We start from the raw sequence: 22,472 nt of genomic DNA on the forward strand, positions 1-22,472 counted from the left end.
TAATCACTTTGGATATATTAATTCATTTCATTACAAGTCTGGTTACAGGAACTAGTAATAAAAAACAGGAATACAAAGACTTAACAGGAAGACAAAAACAATGCTTGGCCTTCCTCACCAAAAAATGTTAAGGATAAAATAGCAGTTAAAAACCACCACCACCACGATGACCACCGCACACACACACACACATACACACACACACATTCAAAGGCTAGCCTTTAAGTTCTGAAATTGAAAACTTCCCCTTTAATTCTGTGTGCCTGACAGGCTGGGCCAAGAAGGCCCATTAAGAAAGCGACTAAATACTGGTAGCTAGCTCCCCACCGGCTCAAGGCCTAGGGAGAGCTGGAAGCACATGACGGCGACTGGCGGCACTCTATCTTTCCCCCGCACAGTCTCTATGGTATTCTTCCCAGTTCACCCGCCCCTTGGGTAGCAGCAGTCACGTGACGGAGTCCGGGTTTACGGCAGGTGCCCACGTGATCCTGTCCTGCAGTCCGTGCCTGCGGTGAGGTACCTGGGATCCTGCAGGGCTGGCGGTTAGGTTGTAACTGCCGCTAACGGCGGACGCTCTCCGGCGACCAGGCTCGGTAACAATAAGCCGGCGGAAGCGTTTGGCTCTTGGTGCCTACCGCACGGGTCTGCTCTTTCTGCCACCTCCGCCGTCCCCACCTCTTTGCGGGGGAAGTCACCTTTGCGTTTTGGGCCTGAGGCCCAAACTCGACACGACCCCTCCCCCTTTCCCACTCATCCCCCGTCTTTTCCTCTGAACCACCAAATCATTTAGCCTTTGAGCTGGCCAAATCGGCTCTGCCTTGAGGCCAAGTTCGAAGAGGTTAAGGTAACCGTGGGGAAAACAGTCCCCCAGTGGACAAAGGCGGAGGCAAGAATAGAGCAGGCCTAGCGGCCACAGGCAATAAAAATAGGCGACTGAGGGTGTGAACAAGGAAAAGAAAAAGAAAGGAAAAGAGTACTGCGGTTTAGAAAGAACTGGAAAGGACTTGTTGCACGATGGAAGAATCTGACTCTGAGAGAAAAACGGAGAAAGAGAATCTGGGGCCAAGAATGGATCCTCCCATAGGGGAACCAGAAGGATCGCTTGGGTGGGTGAAGTTTGTTATGTCAAACCTGAAAGGCGGTGGGTTCTAACTGAAGATAATATTGTGAATTAGAACACCCCACCTATGATAAATTGCTTTCATTTACCCTTAAGGTTGATTGATTTCATGCTTTTGGTGACAGGATAAACTGGCAAGAGGACTGGTTGGCGGTTAACTGGGTAGAAACAGCATTTGGGGTGGGCTTGATATCAGTCCTGAGGTTTTTTGGGGGGTATTCTATTTGAGAAGGTAGTTCTGAGTTCCTTTGAATTATCAGTATAGGAGATTTAACATCATGTCGAGGATAAGACTAGGGAAAAGGTTGGTATTTCTGGGGCAGAGAACAGTGGCTTGAAAAGTGCTTTCAGTGCCTCTTTGTACCTGAATTTGAGATTTGTATTGTGTATACCTTGTACCTGTAAGGAGTGCAATCTGACTTGGAAGGACAGCTGGCTAAACATACTTCCAGATTTTAAAAATAGGCTAACTTAAAAATAATAGAGGACAATCAAATAAGGTAATATTTTTTGGCTTATTAAAGCACTTGTATATGTTACTTTGATAAATTCTTTAGGATGGTAAAAAAAATTGAATCTTGAATTTTTTTCGCTCATTTATATTACTAGGCTAGTCGTCTTAGGAGTCATATCCTGAGTATTGTAATTAGGGGATAGGGAGCTTGAACCCAGTTTTATAATTTAGGAAAACAAGAGCCACTTTAACTGAGTTCATACACACAGCTGTACTCAGCTGTTGTGCTAAACATGTTCTTTTGTACCTCCACATTTATTTATTTTTTAAATTCCAATCTAAGGCAATGGACCCTGGAAACTGTCTTTTGGTTTATATCTGCAGGTGGGTACTACCAAATACAGCCATGAAGAAAAAGGTAAGACATATTACGTACTCCAGATACATGAAAGTAAAGGTAAGAAGTTACAATTCAGGAAATATATTTGTGGTTTATATATACCATCTTTCCTGGACCATTACAGGAATCCTCTATGTGTTCTCTTTGACTCTTGTCTTCATCTTTGCTATCAGATTTGATTTTTCTACTATTTAAATCTAATTGGGTCAGTCACATACTTAAGACCTTTTCATAACTTTACCAAAACCATAGAATAAAATTGAAATGATTCCATAGTATAGAATGCCCTTTAAAAATCTGTTCCTGACTAAACTGATCTGTGACCCCTGTACCACCCTATTATAGCCAAAGAGAATCTGTTTTTCTCCAAATTTACAAATTAATTTGCATTTTGTGCAAGCCATGCACAAATACTACACTGCAGGCCTCTTCCTGCACATTTATGTAGAACCCAACTTAAGTGTTACCTATATAAGATCTTTGAGTTTTCCAGGTGGAATTGAGCATTCCTTCCCTTGTGCTCTTTTTTTTAAGATTTTATTTATTTAATTGAGACAGAGAGAGAGAGAGAGAGAGAGAGAACAAGCATGAGGAGAGGGAGGGGCAGAGGGAGAAGGAGAAAGGAGATTCCCCACTGAGCAGGGAGCCCTACATGGGGTTTGATCACCAGGACCCTGAGATCATGCCTGTGCTGCCAGGCACCCCTCCCTTATGTTCTTATGGTACTGTGCCTTACCTTGGGGTTTAGGCAGAATCAATAAGGGCACAATTCTGGAGTAAATCTTTGTGGCTTTTAGTTTCTTTATTTGTAAAATGGAGATAATAATATTACCTATCTCATAGGGTTGTTATGAAGTTTAAATGAGTAAATGTGAAGCACTTAAGTACATTAGTGCTTAACGCAATTATCGTTGGTTACTCTTTCATAAGCAGTTGAAGATTTGTTAAAAAAAAAACAGAAGAAATATGCCATATTTACCCTTAAATTCAGTTATATAACTTAATTTCCTAAAGGAATGTTCTTGATAATCCTATCTAAAAATGCTGTCAACAAGCATAGCTAAAAATACCAGAAATTGCTATGTGATTAAGAATAAAACAATTTTAAAAACATATTTTATTTATTTATTCATGAGATACACAGAGAGAGAGACAGACAGGCAGGCAGAGGGAGAAGCAGGTTCCATGTAGGGAGCCTAACATGGGACTGAGTCCCGGGTCTCCAGGATCAGGCCTTGGGCTGAAGGTGGTGCTAAACCGCTGAGCCACCCAGGCTGCCCAAGAATAAAACAATTTTTAACTACTTTGACTGACTTGTCAGTAACATTTCCTTAGATAAAGTTATGTGTCTAAATGACTAGATTAAATTGAGCCTGAGTAAAGTATACTTTCATTAATATTCCCTGTATTCTAATTTGTAATTAGAACTTTAAAAAAAATCCTTGGGACTGAAGATACAACCTGTAACCCCTTCATTTGAAAAGCAAGGTAATTGGAACTATAGTCCATAAATGTTAAAGTTTGAAAAGGCTAAAAAGTCACCTCAACCAATTCCCTCCTAGTGTAAGGTATCTTTGATAGGTGTTTTCTGTTTTTATTAGGTGCTGATGTTGACATGAAGGCTGTTTGCCTTCATAAGGCCACCTTTTCCATTGGACAGTTCTCATCATTAAAAACTGGCTTGTTTTATATCTTTGTTTAGATAGCTTTCTTATTCTTTTGATGAACATATTTTTAACCATCTGTTATATGTTAGGCACTGGAGATAGAAAGGGGATTCTCCCTGCCCTTCCAAGAACTCAGAGTCTTGTGAGAAGCAGAACAAAAAAAAAAAATCCCAGATAACTGCAGTGCATTATGACCTTTGCAATGCTATAGGAGTGCCATGGGAGGAAAGAGGTGAGATACACCTAAGCCAACCTAGGGAATTGGGGTTAGAGAAGCTTCTTGGGGAGATGGTTACTGAACCAAGTCTTGAGGGATAAGTGGAACTTAACTGAAGGAAGAAAAAGGAATGGAAAGCTACTAGCAGAGAGTGCACCATGAAGCAAAGACAGAACTGGCTCCCTAGAGTTCTGGGAGCAGTAAGAAGGGTTATAAAGGGATTCAGTTCAGTATGGCTGGGCTCTGTAAGTTCTAGGCCAGGAGGGTCAGGAGGTGAGGGCAGAGGAGTAGAAAAGCCAGATCAAGAAAGGTTTTATATGTAGTTTAAGGACTTGATCTTGTAGGCCATGGGAAACTTAAAAAGAAAAAAAAGAGGGCAGCCCAGGTGGCTCAGCGGTTTAGCGCCGCCTTCGGCCCAGGGCCTGATCCTGAAGACCTGGGATCGAGTCCCACGTAGGGCTCCCTGCATGGAGCCTGCTTCTCCCTCTGCCTGTGTCTCTGCCTCTCTCCCTCTCCCCCACTCCCTGTGTGTGTGTGTGTGTGTGTGTGTGTGTGTGTGTGTATGTCTCATGAATAAATAAAATCTTTAAAAAAGAAAAAGAAAAAAGATTCAGAGTAGTTAATGAATAAAATCAGAGTAAGTAGAAGGGATGAGATTAAGGGCAGAAGTGGAAAGTTTGACCTTGAGTAGAGGGAAGAACTTTCAGTTATAATGAAATTCCCTGCCAGGTAGTTCAGTGCATGACACATTAGATTATGAGAGATCAGGGGATCCCTGGGTGGCACAGCGGTTTAGCGCCTGCCTTTGGCCCAGGGCGCGATCCTGGAGACCCGGGATCGAGTCCCACGTCGGGCTCCCGGTGCATGGAGCCTGCTTCTCCCTCTGCCTATGTCTCTGCCTCTCTCTCTCTGTGTGACTATCATAAAAAAATAAAAAAAATTAAAAAAAAGATTATGAGAGATCAGTATTCGATTTCCTCAAGTTGTTATTTCTCTAACATAGTTCTGAATATATGATAATGTGTAATGGTTAGCATAATAAATTCATGTGAATTTATTGCAAAGAATATGTGTGACCCATGACAGGTAAGTGCCTGGCTCCAGGAACTTTAGGTATCTCTGCATTTACCATTGGTCAGGGAACTAGTAGTTATAGGTATCTGCAACAGGTTGTTGGTACTGTCACTTCAGTAAAACATCAAGTACAAAAGAAATAGATCTCTTTAGATTTGATTTGCTCTAGATTTCTAACTTTGTTGTTTCTTCTTACTTTGTCCTTAGGTGCTGTTGATGGGTAAAAGTGGGTCTGGTAAGACCAGCATGAGATCTATTATCTTTGCAAATTATATTGCCAGAGACACACGTCGCCTTGGTGCAACAAGTAAGATGTTTTATCTTATTGTAAAATCAGGTGATCTTAACTATTAATAATGTACATAAAACACTTGATTGCAGTAACTTAGGGATGCAGAGGTTGAGAGAATTGTTTTGGAGCATGTTTTCCCTGTTTTTTTTCATTTCAGAGGCGTGTGGCCGAATTCTGGTTATTACTGCTTGCTCTCTTGGGGAGGTTCTTTCTAGGTTGTTTACCAAATGGGGTACTCTTGTCCAACTTGTTTTTTTTTATTCTGCTCTTTATTAAACAAACTTAGGGACCCTTTTGTTTGCTTATTTGTTTTTTTGAGGGGGGTTGTTTTTAATTTATTATAGAAAGGGAAATTAATTGATAGGTAGTAACAAGCATAACAATAAAATCTAAGATTTTTTTAAAGCTATAGTTAGTTCTAGTCTTCATTAAAAGGTAGATTCTGGGTCAGAGAGCTGTGGGTGGGAGGTTAACTTGATGTGTACTCTGCTGCTTCTCTTCCTAGATACACATAGATGTTCTCACTGGAGTTCCAGCTTTAACTTGAGAAATGTTTCATTGCACTTTATTGCTTGAATGTTAAATCTGGCTTCTTAATATGGGCTAACTGGGCTTACATAGCTGTGAGTCCAGTGGATCTGTTCTTCTAGGAGATCTCTTCTGTCTATATACTGTAATGCCATTTTGTTTTATAGCATCCAGGCATTTCTGGATTCTGCTATGGTCCTTGGCCTCTCAGTGATGAAAGCCCTACTGGCTTTTAAATATTTCTGATTTGGTTTTCTAGCATCTTGAACACTTTTAGGGACAAGTCACCCACTACTTCATAGGGTATCTCACTCTGGTTCCAAGAAAAACAAACATTTTAAAAACAACTTCTGCATTATACCCTGGATATAAAGAAGGAGACCTCATTTTGGTTCATAAAGTGCTTGGAGTATATACTCTTATAGTTGGGGCAGCTTTAATGGTTAGAAAGCTATTTCTTAGTTAGAACCCTGGATCTCTTTTCCTTTATCTCTGTTAGCTGGTCCACTTTCTGTTCCTTTGAGTCTCTACAAATATTTGAGTATGATTAATGTCTTGGTCTATCCTAGCCATCCTTGCTTCCCAAATCTTATCTTTCTTAATTTAAACATCTCCAGTTCCTCCCTTTATTCCTCATATGACATCATTTTGAAACATTTTAAAGACTTTGAATGTGTATTTTTCTAAAAGTGCTGAGACTTGAATAAAAGTGTGATATGATCAGGGCAGAGTAAGACTATTATATCTCTTATTCTAGGCCTCACGCTGCTGTTAGCACAGTGTAGTCCCCTATGCTTTATTTTTTGGAGTGGCTTTAATTATTCTGAGTCATACTAAAAAAAATCCTTTTCACATACATTGTTATTAAGACATAATTTTTCTGATTCTTGTGCAGCTAATATTTTGAATCTAAGAATAAATTCTTATCTCTATTGAATTATTCAGTTTTGTTTTAGCACCTGTGTTCTATACCCACTGTTTGTTAGCTGTGAAGTCCAGGGAAACTCATTATTTCTCAGGGCCTTAGTTTCCTTATCTGTAGAAAAAGAGATTAGATCTATTTTCATTTTATGTGCTTATTATCTCATCTGATATGTTAGCTATTCTTCCTAGCTTCGTGCATTTTGTACATTTGATAACCATCTCATCTAGTTTTCATCTAAGTCATTCTTCAAAAATTTTGGTCAGGACAGCATCCTATAGCCTGTCATGCCTTGAGAGACTTCCTTCTAGAAAGTACCTGTCTAAACTTCTTTATATCTTGGTTTGCTAGATTTTAATTGTTTTTCTATTCTCCCAAGTTAAAAATCTGGATCTAATAGTCATATGGTTTTAGTAGATTAGAGGAAGCTTCTGTTTATTATATGCTTTTTTATTTACTTTAGTTGTTATGTTAACTTCATTTTGATAGATGACCTGGAAGTTGAGCTTACTCAACTAACAGGCGTTAGAGCTGGATTGTCGCTCTATGCTCCTGCTCTATCCATTGTGCCATAGCCACCATTCCTGGAGGATTTCTTTCTCTGTGTTTTAAATTCTGTACATTTTACTGAAGCAACAGTCAATTTTCTAGTCAATTTATATTTTTGGCTGATCAGCAGAGTTGATTTACTACCTTGAGTCTAGTGAATAGTTATGCAACCCAAATTTCAGAACTGTTCAAGCTACTTGAAATAGTTTTGAAGTAATCTAGCAGCATCATTAAAAAATTATGAACAGAATCTTGCAAATTATATGAACCCTATACATTTAAACAGTCCCATTTATTCAACAAGTGCTTTTCTGGACCGTCCTGTATGCCAGGCACTGAGTAAGACGGGGCTTTTGTCTTAATTGATATATTGATATACGTTGATAACAATTACTGTATTTCCTTAAAAGTAGTAAAAGTGTGCTTTAAAATATGTTGGATTTATTGCTTTAATGTATCATTAGCTAATTTGTCATTGCTGAAGAAAGGTCTGGGTTCTACTGCTAAATTTATAGACTATTTGAAAATACATATAGTGCATTGATTTTTATTTACTGTTCCTTCTAATGCAGTTGCTAATTTTCTTTAAAATTAGCAAAAAGAGTACTTCTAAAATATATTACCTTTAATGTTTTAGTGTTTTCTAGTTGTCATTGCTGAAAAAAATCCAATTATATTTTGTTAAACTTAGAGCCTACTGTGTTTTAAAATTTGAGGTAAGGGTACAAAATGATGATACAATTAATTTATTAGTGGGCTGTTAAAATCTGTTTGTTGGAATAGTAAACTTGTCAATAAAAATGTGATTATGAAGTATTTTAGTCACAAACACTGTTGACAGCTCCCAGATTTCCTACCTTCTCAAAATTCTCTGTTTCCTTGGCTTTTATTTAATGCTTTATCACTCTGGTTTTCTTCCTTTATCTTTAACCATGTCTACCCCTTTAAAAAATATTTTCTTCTTTCTGCTCCATAAGTGTATGTGATTTCCTAAAGCTCTGTTCTAGTTCTTTTCAGTTGCTCTTTTGACAGCAGGACAGGAAGATTAGGAGAGCCAGAGGGCCATACAGGAGACATGAGACTAAAAAGGAAGACAGAGCATGGTGGTTAGATCATAGAATGCCTTATAAACTAAGTCAAGTAGTTTGAACTCTATGGGTAGCAGTCCATAAGGAATTTTAAATGGAAAATTGACATGTCAGATTTTATTATTTTTAATTTTCAATTTTAATTACAAAAGTAAAACTTGTGAAAAATTCGGACATTGCAGAAGTGTAGAAAGTCTGCTCCTTCCCTCATTCTCAGGCCTGCTTCCTGGGGACAACCACCATTAGTAGTTTGAGATTGTCCTTCTGGCCTTTTTTTCAGGGTGTATACATATGTGAATATGCACAGAGACTTTTTTTCTTTTTAAAGAATAATGGAGTAAAATCTTCATTTTGGAGAGATGATTATATCTAATATTGAGGATAGATTGGAGGGAGGCAAGGATAGAAACAAGTTGACAAGTTATAAAACTATTTTAGTAGACTAGGTAAGAGATGATGGGATCTTAACTTGAGTTAGGGTAGTGGTAGTATATTCAGAAGCAAATGCATTTGGGTATTTAAGAGATAGTGTCAGTAGGACTTGTTGATAGGTTTGCATGGAATAGTGGAGGAAAGAGACTCAAGGATCAAAATAAGGTTTTGGCTAAGGCAACTGGTTAAATTCACTGAGATGGAGAAGACTAAAGAAGAATAGATTTTGTAGGAAAAATGGGGAGATGAGTTATATGTGGATGCACTGAGTTTGGGATACTTATGCATTATTCAAGTGAAGATGTTCAATATATGTTTCAGAAAGGCAGAGAGACATCTGTGTTAGAGATAAACATTTATGAGTTATCAGTATCCAAAAGGTAAATAAAATAACATGAATAGATTATCTTACCTGGGGGAAAAGTATAGAGAAAAGTAGGTAGCCAAAGGTGAAATCCTGAAGAGCACCAACATTTAAGGGACAGAAAGAAGAATAGGAAGATATACCAGAGAGGTTATAGGTATGATATCAGAGGCCAAGAGAAGAGAATTTTTTGAGAAGAGAGTAGTCAACAGTGTCATGCTGCAGAAAGTAAGACAAGGACCAGAATGTCCACTGGATTTGGTAATGGGCCATTGGTCATTTGATGAGAACAATTTCTTTGATATGGGAGTAGAAACCAGATTTCTATCCCATGTGCTTCATATCTAAACAGTCACTGAATCCTGTCACTTTTGTTATTGTCTTTCCCTTTCTCAGTAGTACTTCTTTCCATTTTTTTTTTAGTACTAGACCGTTTACATAGTCTTCAAATTAATAGCAGTTTCAGCACCTACTCTCTCGTAGACTCTGTTGGAAATACAAAGACATGTAAGATATGATTCCTTTTCCAAGGAGGGGGAAGTAAGGGGAGAAGGGAAGTAGTTTGAGCACCTACTACGTGCCAGGCACTTTAAGTATAATAACGCCTTCAATCCTCACAGCAATCCTGTGAGGTCAATAGCATGTCTTCCACCTTTTGTAATAGAGAAGGAAGCTAATACTCGAGGTTAAGTGACTTGCCCAAGGTCACAGAGAGAGGTACAGCTGGTATTCAAACTAAGAACTGTTTGACTCCAATGCCCATGTTTTTTTTTAATGCCCATGTTTTAATGCTTTGCTGCTTATGATCTAGGCTATAAGAAGATAAAATTGCACAAAAGTTAGATAGCAGTCAATTTAAGCAATAGATTCAAGATAGTAATAGAAGAAACCCCACTGTATGATTGTTGCAATAAATTGTAAAAATGATAATTGCTAGACTTTAAGAAATTTTCAGGATAAGAACTTTCATTATTCCTCCTTGTGATTTTTGGTGCCTGGCAGAGAGTAGATGCTTAATAAATGTTTGATTGAATTCAGAGGGAGTGATGACGGTAAGTGGGGGTGGCCAGGTAGGGCTTTTAGAGGCAGTGAATTTACACTGGGTCTTAATAGATGAATATAACTTCAAAAGAAAGGTGGGGAGGATTTTCTAGGCAGATGAACAGAGTAGGCAAAGTATAGAGTGGGGAGGGAAGTGTAAGGCAGAGGTCGCAAACAGGCAGTCTATAAACTGGATAAGGCCTCCAGATATGTTTTGTTTGACCTGTACAATGTTTTAGAAAAATTGGAATTAATTATTAATATGTAAAAGTTTCTATAAAAAAATGGTTTCCCACTACTATTGAAAGATGTAAAGACATCATCTTGATCCCACATTCCTGCCTGACAAATAAGCTAGAATTACTCATTGCCACCCACTCTATCATCCTCTCGGATGGATGTTTACTTTCTGTACATGGTCATCTTTGCTTTTGCAAATTTACTGGCCTGGCCCATATTAGCAAGTTTGCGACCCCTGATGTAAGGTATATTGGGTGTTGGGGAGGTAGTGGGGTTGGGGAGGACTATGAATAAACCAAATTGGACTGGAACAAAAGTCTTTATTCATGTGACTCACTGGGGAATATAAGGGTAGATTGGAAGCCAAATTTGAAGGACCTTGAATGCCCCCCTCTAGGCATGGAGGAACCACTGAAAGATTTTTGAATGGGGAGTGACATGTTCAAAGTAGTGTTAAGAAGATGAATCTGAGAGTAGCCTGTAGGATGAAGTAAAGTGGGTAAGGCTTCCTGGTGGGAGGTAATTATGGAGCTATTGTAGTTGTGTAGGCTTAAGAAGTAAAGGCCTTCCTTATTGTTAGTGGCATGTTGTAAAACAAGTGGATCGAGAAATTACAAAGGAATAGCAATGAATGTGAACACAGAGTCAAAAATAACCACTTCTCCTGAAATGGGACAATGATAGGGTCATTAACTGAAATAGGGAAACCAGTAGAGGGAACAAGTTAGGTTATGTTTTATGCTTGTTTTGTATTTGGTGTTTGTTGTCATAGTTTAAATTTTTGTGGAGGGTGTTGGCGGTTTAGTAAAGAGCTATTACATGGTATATGTCTCTGTCTTACATGTTGAAATTTTAACATCAATATTATAATTGGAGATTGTTTCTGCTCTAAGCACTAAACCAAAATGTAAAATGACTTACATTGAGAGCCAGTTCTATAGCTCAGAGTAGTTTAGGTGCCCACCTTGTTACTAAACTGAAAGTCACCTTGTAGCTTTGAGCATTTCACTCCACTTTGGTCCTTCTAAATTCCATGGGTTAGTTCTTTGCTTATTTTGAAATTCACCTTACATGCTACAATTACTAGATTTGTCATATTTGTCTTCCAGTTGATGTAGAACATTCTCATGTTCGATTTCTGGGAAACCTGGTATTGAACCTGTGGGACTGTGGTGGGTAAGTACTATCTGCTTGTTTGTGGGGCCAGTGGCAGTAACCATGGCATCTAGTATAATCAGCATGGAAAATACATTACAGTAGCTATCATTTGTGATAGATACATTTGATAGAAATTGCTTCAGAATTGGCACTTGGTTAAATAAAGATCTCTGACTTTTATGTAATTGTGAAAATGCCTACTCTGACATATTTCATCAGTACTAACACAAGCTGTGTCTAGGTATCTGTAGTATGGGAAAGATTATCTCCCTCTTTTGCAGGTGAAGAAATTAGTTTTTTTTTTATCTCAAGTGGCATAATACCAATATTGAGCTCTTAGCCATCATACCATATCACCTCATTCTTTATTATTTCAATCTCCAGGCAATCTAAGCACTGTGGATCAGCCCTAACCATATATTCTCTAGCTGAGTTACCAACTGTTGGAGGGATAGGAAACAGTTTTTTCTTTCATGGCTGAGGTAGTTCTAGAGTATTCCATCACAAATGCACATTCACTGTGCTTATATGTAGGTATTGCTCCTTACCCTATGGCTATTTGTGTCTCCATGCTGCAGCAACAGTGTGTAGTGCATGGTGGTTAGGACCCTCGACTCTGGAGTTAGATTGGGATTTGTAGCACAGCTCTGTTAGCTGTGTTATCTTATATAGATCATTTAAACTCTCTGAGCCAGTTTCTTCATCTATACAATAGGGATAATGATGATACTAAATGATAGGGTTGTTTTAATGATTAAGTAAATGACATATAGGTGCATAGCAAAGTTCCTCACAAAATTTATTGTTAGCTCAGTGTTTACTAGCTCCTAGCATAGAACCAACCATGGAACAAGGGCTCAATGAGTTATTTGTTGAAAGAATAATGAAATAGCCAAATATTCTAGAAGAAAATGACCCATTATTGCTATCAGATGGGTCACTTGATGCTCTAGCAGCTCTCTCTATACAAATCCTTCCTCCTTATCATTTTTCTAATTCTGTAATCTCTTTCAAGAGATTAGTCCCAGTTTCTTGGTTTTAGGCCCTAAGATATTATCATTAAATTTGCAGGTAAGGCAGCTGAGTACAGTGATACTAAGAATTCCCAAAGGTCACACAGCTAATTAATAGCAAAGTACAAGACTAAAAGCTAGGTTCATGATTTCTCTTTTTCATGACAAAACTACTTTTTAAAAATTTATGTTTTTAATTCCAGTATAGTTAATATACAATATTATATTAATTTCAGGTGTACAATATAGTGATTCAACAATTCCATACAATACCTGGTGCTCATCATGATAAGTGCACTCCTTAATCCTCATCACCTATATCACCTATCCCCTCCCCTCCACTAACCATCAGTTTGTTTTCAAGAGTCTATTTGTTGGTTTCTCTCTCTGTATCTCTCTTTCTTTTTCCTTTGCTCATTTGTTTTATTTCTTAAATTTCAACAAAAGTAATTTTTTTTGCTGGGTGCTTGGTAATTGAGAACTTCTGGGAAGCAGCACACAGCCTAGGGATCAAAGAACAAAACTGCTAAAAAGCTATCTTGAAGTCATTTCCATATAGTTTAAAGTAGTATTGACTAGTTATTTATTCAATAAATATTCACTGAGCACCTACTACCCTATGGAAGACTCTTTGCTTAAAGCTAGGAAACAGTGGTGGACAGTAATAGACCTGGTCCTTGCCTTCATGGAACTTACACTTTAGGGAAATGAATTCCATTCATTAAAAACTCACAAACACATGTAACATCACACTTGTGGTTAAGTGTTAAAAATAACAAAAATGTAATGGTATAAAAGCCTGTGGTGACTGGATTTGCTCAAGATAGAGACATTAGAGGGATGCCTGGGTGGCTCAGTGGTTGAGCCTTTGGGTCAGAGCGTGATCCCAGCGTCCTGGGATCAGGTCCCATATTGGGCTTCTTGCACGGAGCCTGCTTCTCCTGTCTCTGCCTCTCTCTGTCTCTTGTGAATAAGTAAAATCTTTTTTTTTAAAAAAAGGTTGGAAATGGTTTCTGTGAGGAAATATGGATTAAACTGAACTCTAAAGGGACAAGTAGGAGTTAATTAGATGTAGGTATAGGGGAATAGCATGTGAAACAGAGTAAATTGCATATATAAATGCCCCCTTAGTGGATATACTACAGGCCAGTGGAACTGAGAGAGGTCAAAGTGTATTTGGAACACAAGGAGAGGGTCAAAGGGTGGTGCAAGGTGTGGCTCAAGAACTAAGAAGGTGAGTAGTGAAAGAGACCATAAGGGAAGTGGAAAAACTGAGCGGCGAAAAATTAGGACAAACCGTGAGAGATTCCTTTTTTTTTTAATAATAAATTTATTTTTTATTGGTGTTCAATTTGCCAACATACAGAATAACACCCAGTGTTCATCCCGTCAAGTGCCCCCCTCAGTGCCCGTCACCCATTCACCCCCACCCCCCGCCCTCCTCCCCTTCCACCACCCCTAGTTCGTTTCCCAGAGTTAGGAGTCTTAATGTTATGTCTCCCTTTCTGATATTTCCTACCCATTTCTTCTTCCTTCCCTTCTATTCCCTTTCACTATTATTTATATTCCCCAAATGAATGAGACCATATAATGTTTGTCCTTCTCCGATTGACTTATTTCATTCAGCATATAATAGCCTCCAGTTCCATCCATGTTGAAGCAAATGGTGGGTATTTGTCATTTCTAATGGCTGAGTAATATTCCATTGTATACATAAACCACATCTTCTTTATCCATTCATCTTTCGATGGACACCGAGGCTCCTTCCACAGTTTGGCTGTTGTGGATATTGCTGCTAGAAACATCAGGGTGCAGGTGTCCCAGTGTTTCATTACATCTGTATCTTTGGGGTAAATCCCCAGCAGTGCAATTGCTGGGTCATAGGGCAGGTCTATTTTTAACTCTTTGAGGAACCTCCACACAGCTTTCCAGAGTGGCTGCACCATTTCACATTCCCACCAACAGTGTAAGAGGGTTCCCTTTTCTCCTCATCCTCTCCATCATTTGTGGTTTCCTGCCTTGTTAATTTTCCCCATTCTCACTGGTGTGAGGTGGTATCTCATTGTGGTTTGGGAAATAAAGGGTTGTTGCAGAAGGGGAGGTGGACGGGGACATAGGGTAACTGGATGACGGGCATTAAAGAGGGCACATGATGAGATGAGTATTGGTTGTTACACTATCTTGGCAAATTGAATTTAAATAAAAGAAAGAGGGACAAAAACATAGAGCTAAGAAGGTGAAGCTGTACCAGTTTACTATTATTTGCCTATTAATTTGAAGCTTTAAGATTATCTTTCACATTGATTAAACCAACAAAAATAAATTGTAAGTAGGAGTGACTAAACTGAGGACTTGTTTATTACCTAGATGTTTTTTTCCTACTAGACAGGATACCTTCATGGAAAATTATTTCACTAGCCAACGAGACAACATCTTCCGAAATGTGGAAGTTCTGATATATGTGTTTGATGTGGAAAGCCGTGAACTGGAAAAGGATATGCACTATTACCAATCATGCCTAGAGGCCATTCTGCAGAATTCTCCAGATGCCAAAATCTTTTGCTTGGTACACAAAATGGATCTGGTACAGGAGGACCAACGGGACCTGGTAAGAAACATAAAGGATGCTGCATGAAATGGTTGACTTGCTTTCTGAATTTCTTTTGTAGAGATATAGGTAAATAGTATGATTATTTTCAGGAAGAATAAATCTCAGCATAAGTAAAGTTCTGTCATGTTCTTAAAAATACTCATCAATTTTCCATCATAAGAGTAATATACCCATTTGGCAAATATTTTTCAGATTTAGGTAAGGAACTTGTCAATGTGATATCATTAAGCATTTTTTTTGTTTTTTATTTGAGTAAAATTAACATATAATGTTATATTTCAGATGTACTGTATAATGATTCACCAGTTCTATATAGTTCTTACTGCTTACCAAGATAAGTGTTTTCTTAATCCCCTTTATCTATTTCATCCATTTCTCCACCCCTCCTCTGTGTCACCAGGAGTTTGTTCCTGTATTTAAGAGTCTGTTTTCTTGTTTGTCCCTCTTTTTTTTTCTGTGTATTGCTTTGTTTTGTTTCTTAAATTCCACAAGCTAGTGAAGTCATATGGTTTATATGTTTCTCTGACTTATTTCACTTAGCATTATACTCTCTAGGTTGATCCATGTTCTTGAAAATGGTAAAATCTTATTCATTTTTATGGCTGAATAATACTGCATGTGTGTATGTGTGTATATAACATATCTTCTTTATCCATTCATCTATGGATGCACACTTGGGTTGCATCTATATCTTGGCTGTTATAAATAATGCTGCAATATAGGGACCCATATATCTTTTTGCATTTGTATTTTTCTTTTCTTTGTGTAAATACCCAGTAGTGGAATTACTGGATCCTGTGGTAAATCTATTTTTAATATTTTCGGGAACCTCCATACTTTTTTCCACAGTGGCTGCACAAATATGCATTCCCACCAGGAGTATACCTTTTTCTTCACATCCTCATCAACACTTGTTATTTTTTGCTTTTTTAGTTTAGCCATTCTGAGAGTTTAGCTTAGCTGTTCTGAGAGGTGTAAAGAGGTACCATGTTCTCGTTTTATTTTATACTTCCTTGATGGTTAGTGATGCTGAACATCTTTTTGTTTTTTTTTTTTGTTTTTTTTTTTTTTTTGAACATCTTTTTGCATGTGTTTCCATCAGTATGTCTGTCTTCTTTGGAAAAATGTCTATTCAGATCCTCTACCCATTCCTTAAATTAGATTATTTGTTTTTTGGGGGCTTGAATTGTTTAAATTCTTTATATATTTTAGATACTAACTCTATTAGATATATCATTTGCAAATATTTTCTTCCATTTGGTAGGTTGCCTTTTTGTTTTGTTGATGGTTTCCTGTACTGTGCAAAAGCTTTTTATTTTTGTGTAGTCCCAATAATTTGATTTTGCCTTTGTGTCTCTTGCCAGAACAAACTTATCTAGAAAAATGTTTCTATGGCCAATATCAAAGAAATCACTGCCTCTGTTTTCTTTTAGGAATTTTATGATTTCAGGTCTCACATTTAGGTCTTTAATCCATTTTGAGTTCATTTTTGTGTATCATGGAAGAAGGTGGTTCAGTTTCATTCTTTCATATGTTGCTGCCCAATTTTCCCAACAAAATTTGTTGAAGAAACTATTTTCTATTGTATATTCTTGCCTCTGTTATGGTACATTAATTGATCATATAAACATGGGTGTATTTGTGCTGTATTCTGTTCCATGGATCTACGTGTCTGTTTTTGTGCCAGTACCGTACTGTTTGGATTACTATAACTTTGTAATGTATATTGAAATCTCGGATTCTGATACCTCTGGTTTTCTTCTTCTTCAATATTGCTTGGACTATTTGGGGTATTCTGTGGTTCCATATAAATTTTAGGATTATTTGTTCTAGTTTTGTTAAAAATCCTGTTGGTATTTTGATAGGATTGCATTAAATCTGTAGATTGCGTTAGGTAATTTGGACATTTCAACAATATTTGTTCTTCCAATTCATGAGCGCGGAATATCTTTTCCATTTGTTAGTGTCATCTTCAGTTTCCTTCTTCAATGTGTTACAGTTTTCAGAGTACAGGTTTTTCACCTCCTTGGTTAAGTTTACTCCTATGAATTTTATTTTTTGGTGCAAATATAAATGGGATTATTTTCTTAATTTCTCCTTCTTCTTCATTATTATTATTATTATATAAAAATGCAATAGATTTCTGTATATTAATTTTGTATCTTGAAACTTAACTGAATTTATCAGTTCTAGTAGTTTTTTGTGGATTCTTTTGGATTTCGCTATGTAGTTTCATGTCATCAATAGTGAAAGTCTTACTTCTGCCTTACCAATATGGATGTCTTTTATTTCTTTTTCTTGTTTGATTGCTCTGCCTAAGACTTCCAATACTGCGTTGAATAAAAGTAGGAGAGTAGACATCCTTGTCTTGTTCCTGATCATAGAGGAAAGTTCTCAGTTTTGCAACATTGAGAATGATGTTAGCTTTGAGTATTTCATGTATGGCCTTTATTATGTTGAAGTGTGTTTCCTCTCAACCTACTCCATTGAGAGTTTTTATCATGAATCGATACTATATTTTGTCAGATGCTTTGACTGCAACTATTGGAATGATCATATAGTTCTTCTTTCTCTTACTAATGTGAAATGTCACATTGATTTGCAAATATTAAACCACCCTTGCATCCCAGAAATGAATGCCACTTGATTATGGTGAATGATGTATTACATTACATTACATAAATACATTTTTAATGTATTGTTAGATTCAGTTTGTTAATATTTTATTTGAGGATTTTTGCATCTGTGTTCATCAGTAATTTTGCCTGTAGTTTTCTTTTCTGTAATGTTTTTTTTTTTTTTTTTTTTTTTTTTTTTTTTTTTTAAAGATTTATTTATTCAGAGAGAGTGCAAGAGAGGCAGAGACACAGGCAGAGGGAGAAGCAGGCATCATACAGAGAGCCTGATGTGGGACTTGATCCAGGGTCTCCAGGATCACACCCCGGGCTGCAAGTGGCCCTAAACCGCTGCGCCACCAGGGCTGCCCATCTGTAATGTTTTTTTAAGATTTTATTTATTCACAAGAGAGGCAGAGACATTGGCTGAGAGAGAAGCAGGCTCCCTGAGGGGAGCCCGATGCAGGACTCCATTGTAGGACCCCAGGATCATGCCCTGAGCCAAAGGCAGGTGCTTAAACCACTGAGCCACTCAGGTGTCCCTTTTCTGTAGTGTTTTTATGTGGTTTTGGTATCAAGGAAATGCTGGCCTCATAAAATGAATTTGGGAGTGTTCCTTCCCCATCTATTTTTTTTAATAGTTTGAGAAGAATAAATATTAACTCTTCTTTAAATGTTTGGTAGAATTCAACTGTGAAACATCTCATCCTGCACTTTTTTGTTATTGGGATTTTAATTGATTACAGATTCACTTGCATTGCTAGTCTGTTGCTAGTCTGTTCATATTTTCCATTTCTTCCTCACTGCGTTTTGTGAAATTACATGTTTTTTGGAATTTATCCATTTCTTCTAGGTTGTTCAGTTTGTTTGCCTGTAAGTTCTTATAGTAGTGTCTTATAATCACTTATATTTCTGTGATGTTGATTTTATTCTCTTTCATTGGTGGTTTTATTTATTTGATTCCTGTTTTTTTTTTCTGGATAAGTCTGGCTTAAGGTTTATCAATTCTGTTGTGCTTTTTGAAGAACTAGCTCCTAGTTTCATTGACCTATACTGTTGTTTTTTTTTCTAGTCACTATTTTATTTCTGCTCTAGTCTTTATTACTTCTTTTTAATTGCCTTTGAGCATTTTTTCTAGTTCCTTTATTAATTTTTTTTAGATTTTACTTATTTCTTTTAGAGAGAGCACAAGTTTGGGAGGAGGAGAGGGGGAAGAGGAGGGAGGAGGGTAAAGAATTGTAGGGTTTTATTCCTTATTGAGATCACAACCTGAGCTGAAACCAAGAGTTGGATGCCCAACCAACTAATCCATCCTGCACCCCTCTAGTTCTTGTAAGTGTAAGGTTTGGGTTGTGTATCTGAGATTTTTCCTGCTTCTTGAGATAGGTCTGTGTTGCGATTATCTTCCCTTTTATAACTATTTTGTTGTATTCCAGATATTTTGGATCATTGTGTTTTCATTTTCATTTATCTCCATGTTTTTTTTTTACTTCATCTTTTATTTCTTGGTTGACCCATTCACTCTCTATTACCATGTCATTTAGCCTTCATGTATTTGTCTTTTTTCCAGATTTTTTTCTTGTGATTGATTTCTAGTTTTGTACTATTGTGGTTAGAAAACATGCATGATATGCTTTCACTCTTTTTTAATTTACTGAGACTTGTTTTGTGGCATATCATGATGTATTCTGGAGAATGTTTCATGTATACTTTAGAAGAGTATATTCTGTTTTTGGATGGAATGTTCTGAATATATCTGTTACATCTGGTCCAATGTTCAAAGCCACTGTTTTTTGGTGTTTTTCTGTCTGGATAAAATATCCATTGATGCAAGTGGGGGTGTTGAAGTCCCCTACTGTTATTTTATTATTTTATTACTCTCAATACTTGTCTTTGTGTTTATGTGTTTATGTTTCTTTTATTTTTAAAGAGAGCAAGAGCATGAGTATGGGGGGGGGTGTTGCAGAGGGAGAGAGAGAATCCTAAGCAAGCTCCACGTGGAGGCTGATGCAGGGCTCAGTCTCACAACCCTGAGATTATGACCTGAGCCTAAACCAAGAGTCCGATATTCAACCCACTGAGCCATCCAGGCACCTCTGTGTTTATGTTTCTCCTTGTATTTAGGCACTCCTGTGTTGAGTACATATTTATAATTGTTCTATCCTCTTGTTGGATTGTTCCCTTTGTCATAATGTAGTGTGCTTCGTTGTTTCTTTGTTACAGTGTTTTAAAGTCTATTTTGTCTTATGTAAAGCATTGCTATTCCATCTTTGTTTTCATTTCCATTTGCATGGTAAATGTTTTTCCATCCCTTCATGTTCAACCTGCATATGTCTTTAGGTATGAAGTGAGTCTCTTGTAGGCAGCATAAAGATGGGTCTTGCTTTTTATACATTCATTCACCCTGTGTCTTTTGATTGTAGTACTTAGTCCATTTAAATTCAAAGTAATTATTGATTAATATGTACTTATTGTCATTTTGTTTTACAAAGTTTTTATAGTTTTATCTGTATTTTTTTCTTCTCTTGCTCTCTTTCTGTGTGGTTTGATGGCTTTCTTTAATGATATGTTTGGATTCCTTTCTTTTTTTTTTGGTTATCTATTACAGGTATTTGATTTATGGTTACCATTAAGCTCATATATAACATGCCTATAGCAGTCTATATCAAGTAGATGGTCATTTAAGTTTGCACCCATTCTCAAAGTACTAAATTTTTATGTCCCTTCAACAATGTTTTATGTGAGGGCAGCCCGGGTGGCTTAGCAGTTTAGCGCCGCCTTCGGCCCAGAGCGTGATCCTAGAGACCTGGGATCGAGTCCCACGTAGGGCTCCCTGCATGGAGCCTGCTTCTCTCTCTGCCTGTGCCTCTGCCTCTCTCTCTCTCTGTGTCTCTCATGATTAGATAAATAAAATCTTAAAGAAACAATGTAAAAAAAACAGTGTTTTATGTGTATGTCATAATTTACATCTTTTTCTTTTTTTAAGATTTTATTCTTTTTTTTAAGATTTATTTATTTATTCATGAGAGACACACACACAAGGTCTCCAGGATCACGCCCTGGGCTACAGGCGGCGCTAAACCGCTGAGCCACTGGAGCTGCCTCATCTTTTTAATTTCTAAATCCATAGACTGATTTTTATAGATGCAATTGACTTTATTCCTTTTGTGTTTAACCTCCATACTGGTTTTGTAAGTGATTATAGTTTACTACTTTCATTATGTTTGGTAAAGTATTCTTGGTTGTAGATTTTTTCCTTTTAGTACTTTGAATATGTCCTGCCACTGCCTTCTGGTCTGCCAAGTTTCTGCTGAAAAACTTACGGGATTTCCTTTGTATATAATTTTTCTCATGCTGCTTTAAAAATTCTCTCTTTATTACTACTTTTTTCCATTTTAATTTTTTAAAAATATTTTACTTATTCATGAGAGACACACAGAGAGGCAGAAACACAGACAGAGGGAGAAGCAGGCTCCTTGCAGGGAGCCCGATGTGGGACCTGATCCCCAGACCAGGATCATACCCTGAGCCTAAGGCAGACACCAAACCACCAAACAACCCAGGCATCCCACTCCATTTTAATTTTTATGTGTTTTGGTGTGGACTCCCTCAGGTTGTTTTTTGGGGGGTGCTCTCTGTGTCTCCTGGATCTGGATATCTGTTTCTTTCTCCAGATTAAGGAATTTTTCAGCTATTATTTCTTCAAAAAAATTTTCTGCCCCCTTCTCTCTTTCTCCTGGAATCCCCATAATGTAAGTGTTACTACACTTGATGATATTGCAGCTTCCCTAACCTATTATTATTTTTTATTACCCTTTTTTTTCCCTATTTAGTTTGGTTGCTTTCCATTAACTATTGTCTTCCAGCTCTCTGATCCATTCTTCTGCCTCCTTTAATCTGCTATTGATTCCCTCTCATGTATTTTTAATTTTAGTTATTGAGTCCTTCATTTCTTATTTGCTTTTCTGTCCCTCTGTTGAGGGTGTCACTAAGATCTTCCACTCTTTTTCTGAAATCCAGTATCTTTATGACCGTATCATGCATATTGCTTATCATTGTTTCATTTAGCTGTTTTGCTGTTGTTTTGTACTGTTTTCTCATTTGGCACATATTCCTCTGTCTCCTCATTTTATCTAACTTTCTGTGTTTGTTTCTATGTATTAGGAACATCGGTTATGTTTCCCAATATTGAAAGTAATGGTTCTATGAGGAAAAAGTCCCATGGTGGCCTGTAGCACAATATCCCCTGTTTAACAGAACCAGGTGCTTCAGGAGTTTCTTCTGTGTGTATTGTATGAACCCTACTCTTCTGTTTGAGCTGTGTTTGCCTTCAGATCAGTATGCTGCAATGGTCCACCTTACCTGTTGCACACACACTGGGTAGGATTTGGTCCCTGTGCTGTTAAGGGGCCAGTCTGAGGCTGTTGTGGGCTTATCATTGGATGGTTTCAGTGGTCAGGTTTGTTTACAGGGTCTACAGTAGCACCAAACTGCTGGGTGCTCTCCTTGCATTGTCTACTGAGAGGCTTTCGTTGGTGGACAGAGTCTGCAAACAAACCAGCTCTCTGCCATCGATATGTCCGTTAGGGCTGAGATAGCACCTACCTGCAGGGCGCCCTCTCTGCCTTGTCCCCTGAGAGGTTTTTGTTGGTGTTTGGGGCCAAGAATCAGGCCAGATTCCTGCAGG

The 22,472-nt window shown here is 37.6% G+C and overlaps 1 protein-coding gene across 6 annotated transcripts in view; it reads left to right on the top strand.

Annotated features, from left to right (window-relative positions):
- The first annotated feature begins 431 nt into the window (after positions 1-431).
- Positions 432-22,472, top strand: part of RRAGB (Ras related GTP binding B) — a 38,286-nt gene continuing 16,245 nt past the window's right edge. For 2 of the 6 annotated variants that reach the window (XM_025468505.3, XM_025468510.3), the window contains exons 1-6: positions 440-1,106; positions 1,959-1,992; positions 5,140-5,239; positions 9,531-9,614; positions 11,498-11,564; positions 14,945-15,167. In XM_025468505.3, the coding sequence (XP_025324290.1) occupies positions 1,015-1,106; positions 1,959-1,992; positions 5,140-5,239; positions 9,531-9,614; positions 11,498-11,564; positions 14,945-15,167 (600 nt within the window). In that variant the 5' untranslated portion in view covers positions 440-1,014. Of the gene's footprint in view, positions 1,107-1,958; positions 1,993-5,139; positions 5,240-9,530; positions 9,615-11,497; positions 11,565-14,944; positions 15,168-22,472 lie in introns of all 6 variants that reach the window. The other 4 variants (XM_025468508.3, XM_025468507.3, XM_025468504.3 and 1 more) reach the window with 4 other exon arrangements.

Source organism: Canis lupus, chromosome X (assembly GCF_003254725.2).
Source record: "Canis lupus dingo isolate Sandy chromosome X, ASM325472v2, whole genome shotgun sequence".
NCBI lineage: Eukaryota > Metazoa > Chordata > Mammalia > Carnivora > Canidae > Canis > Canis lupus.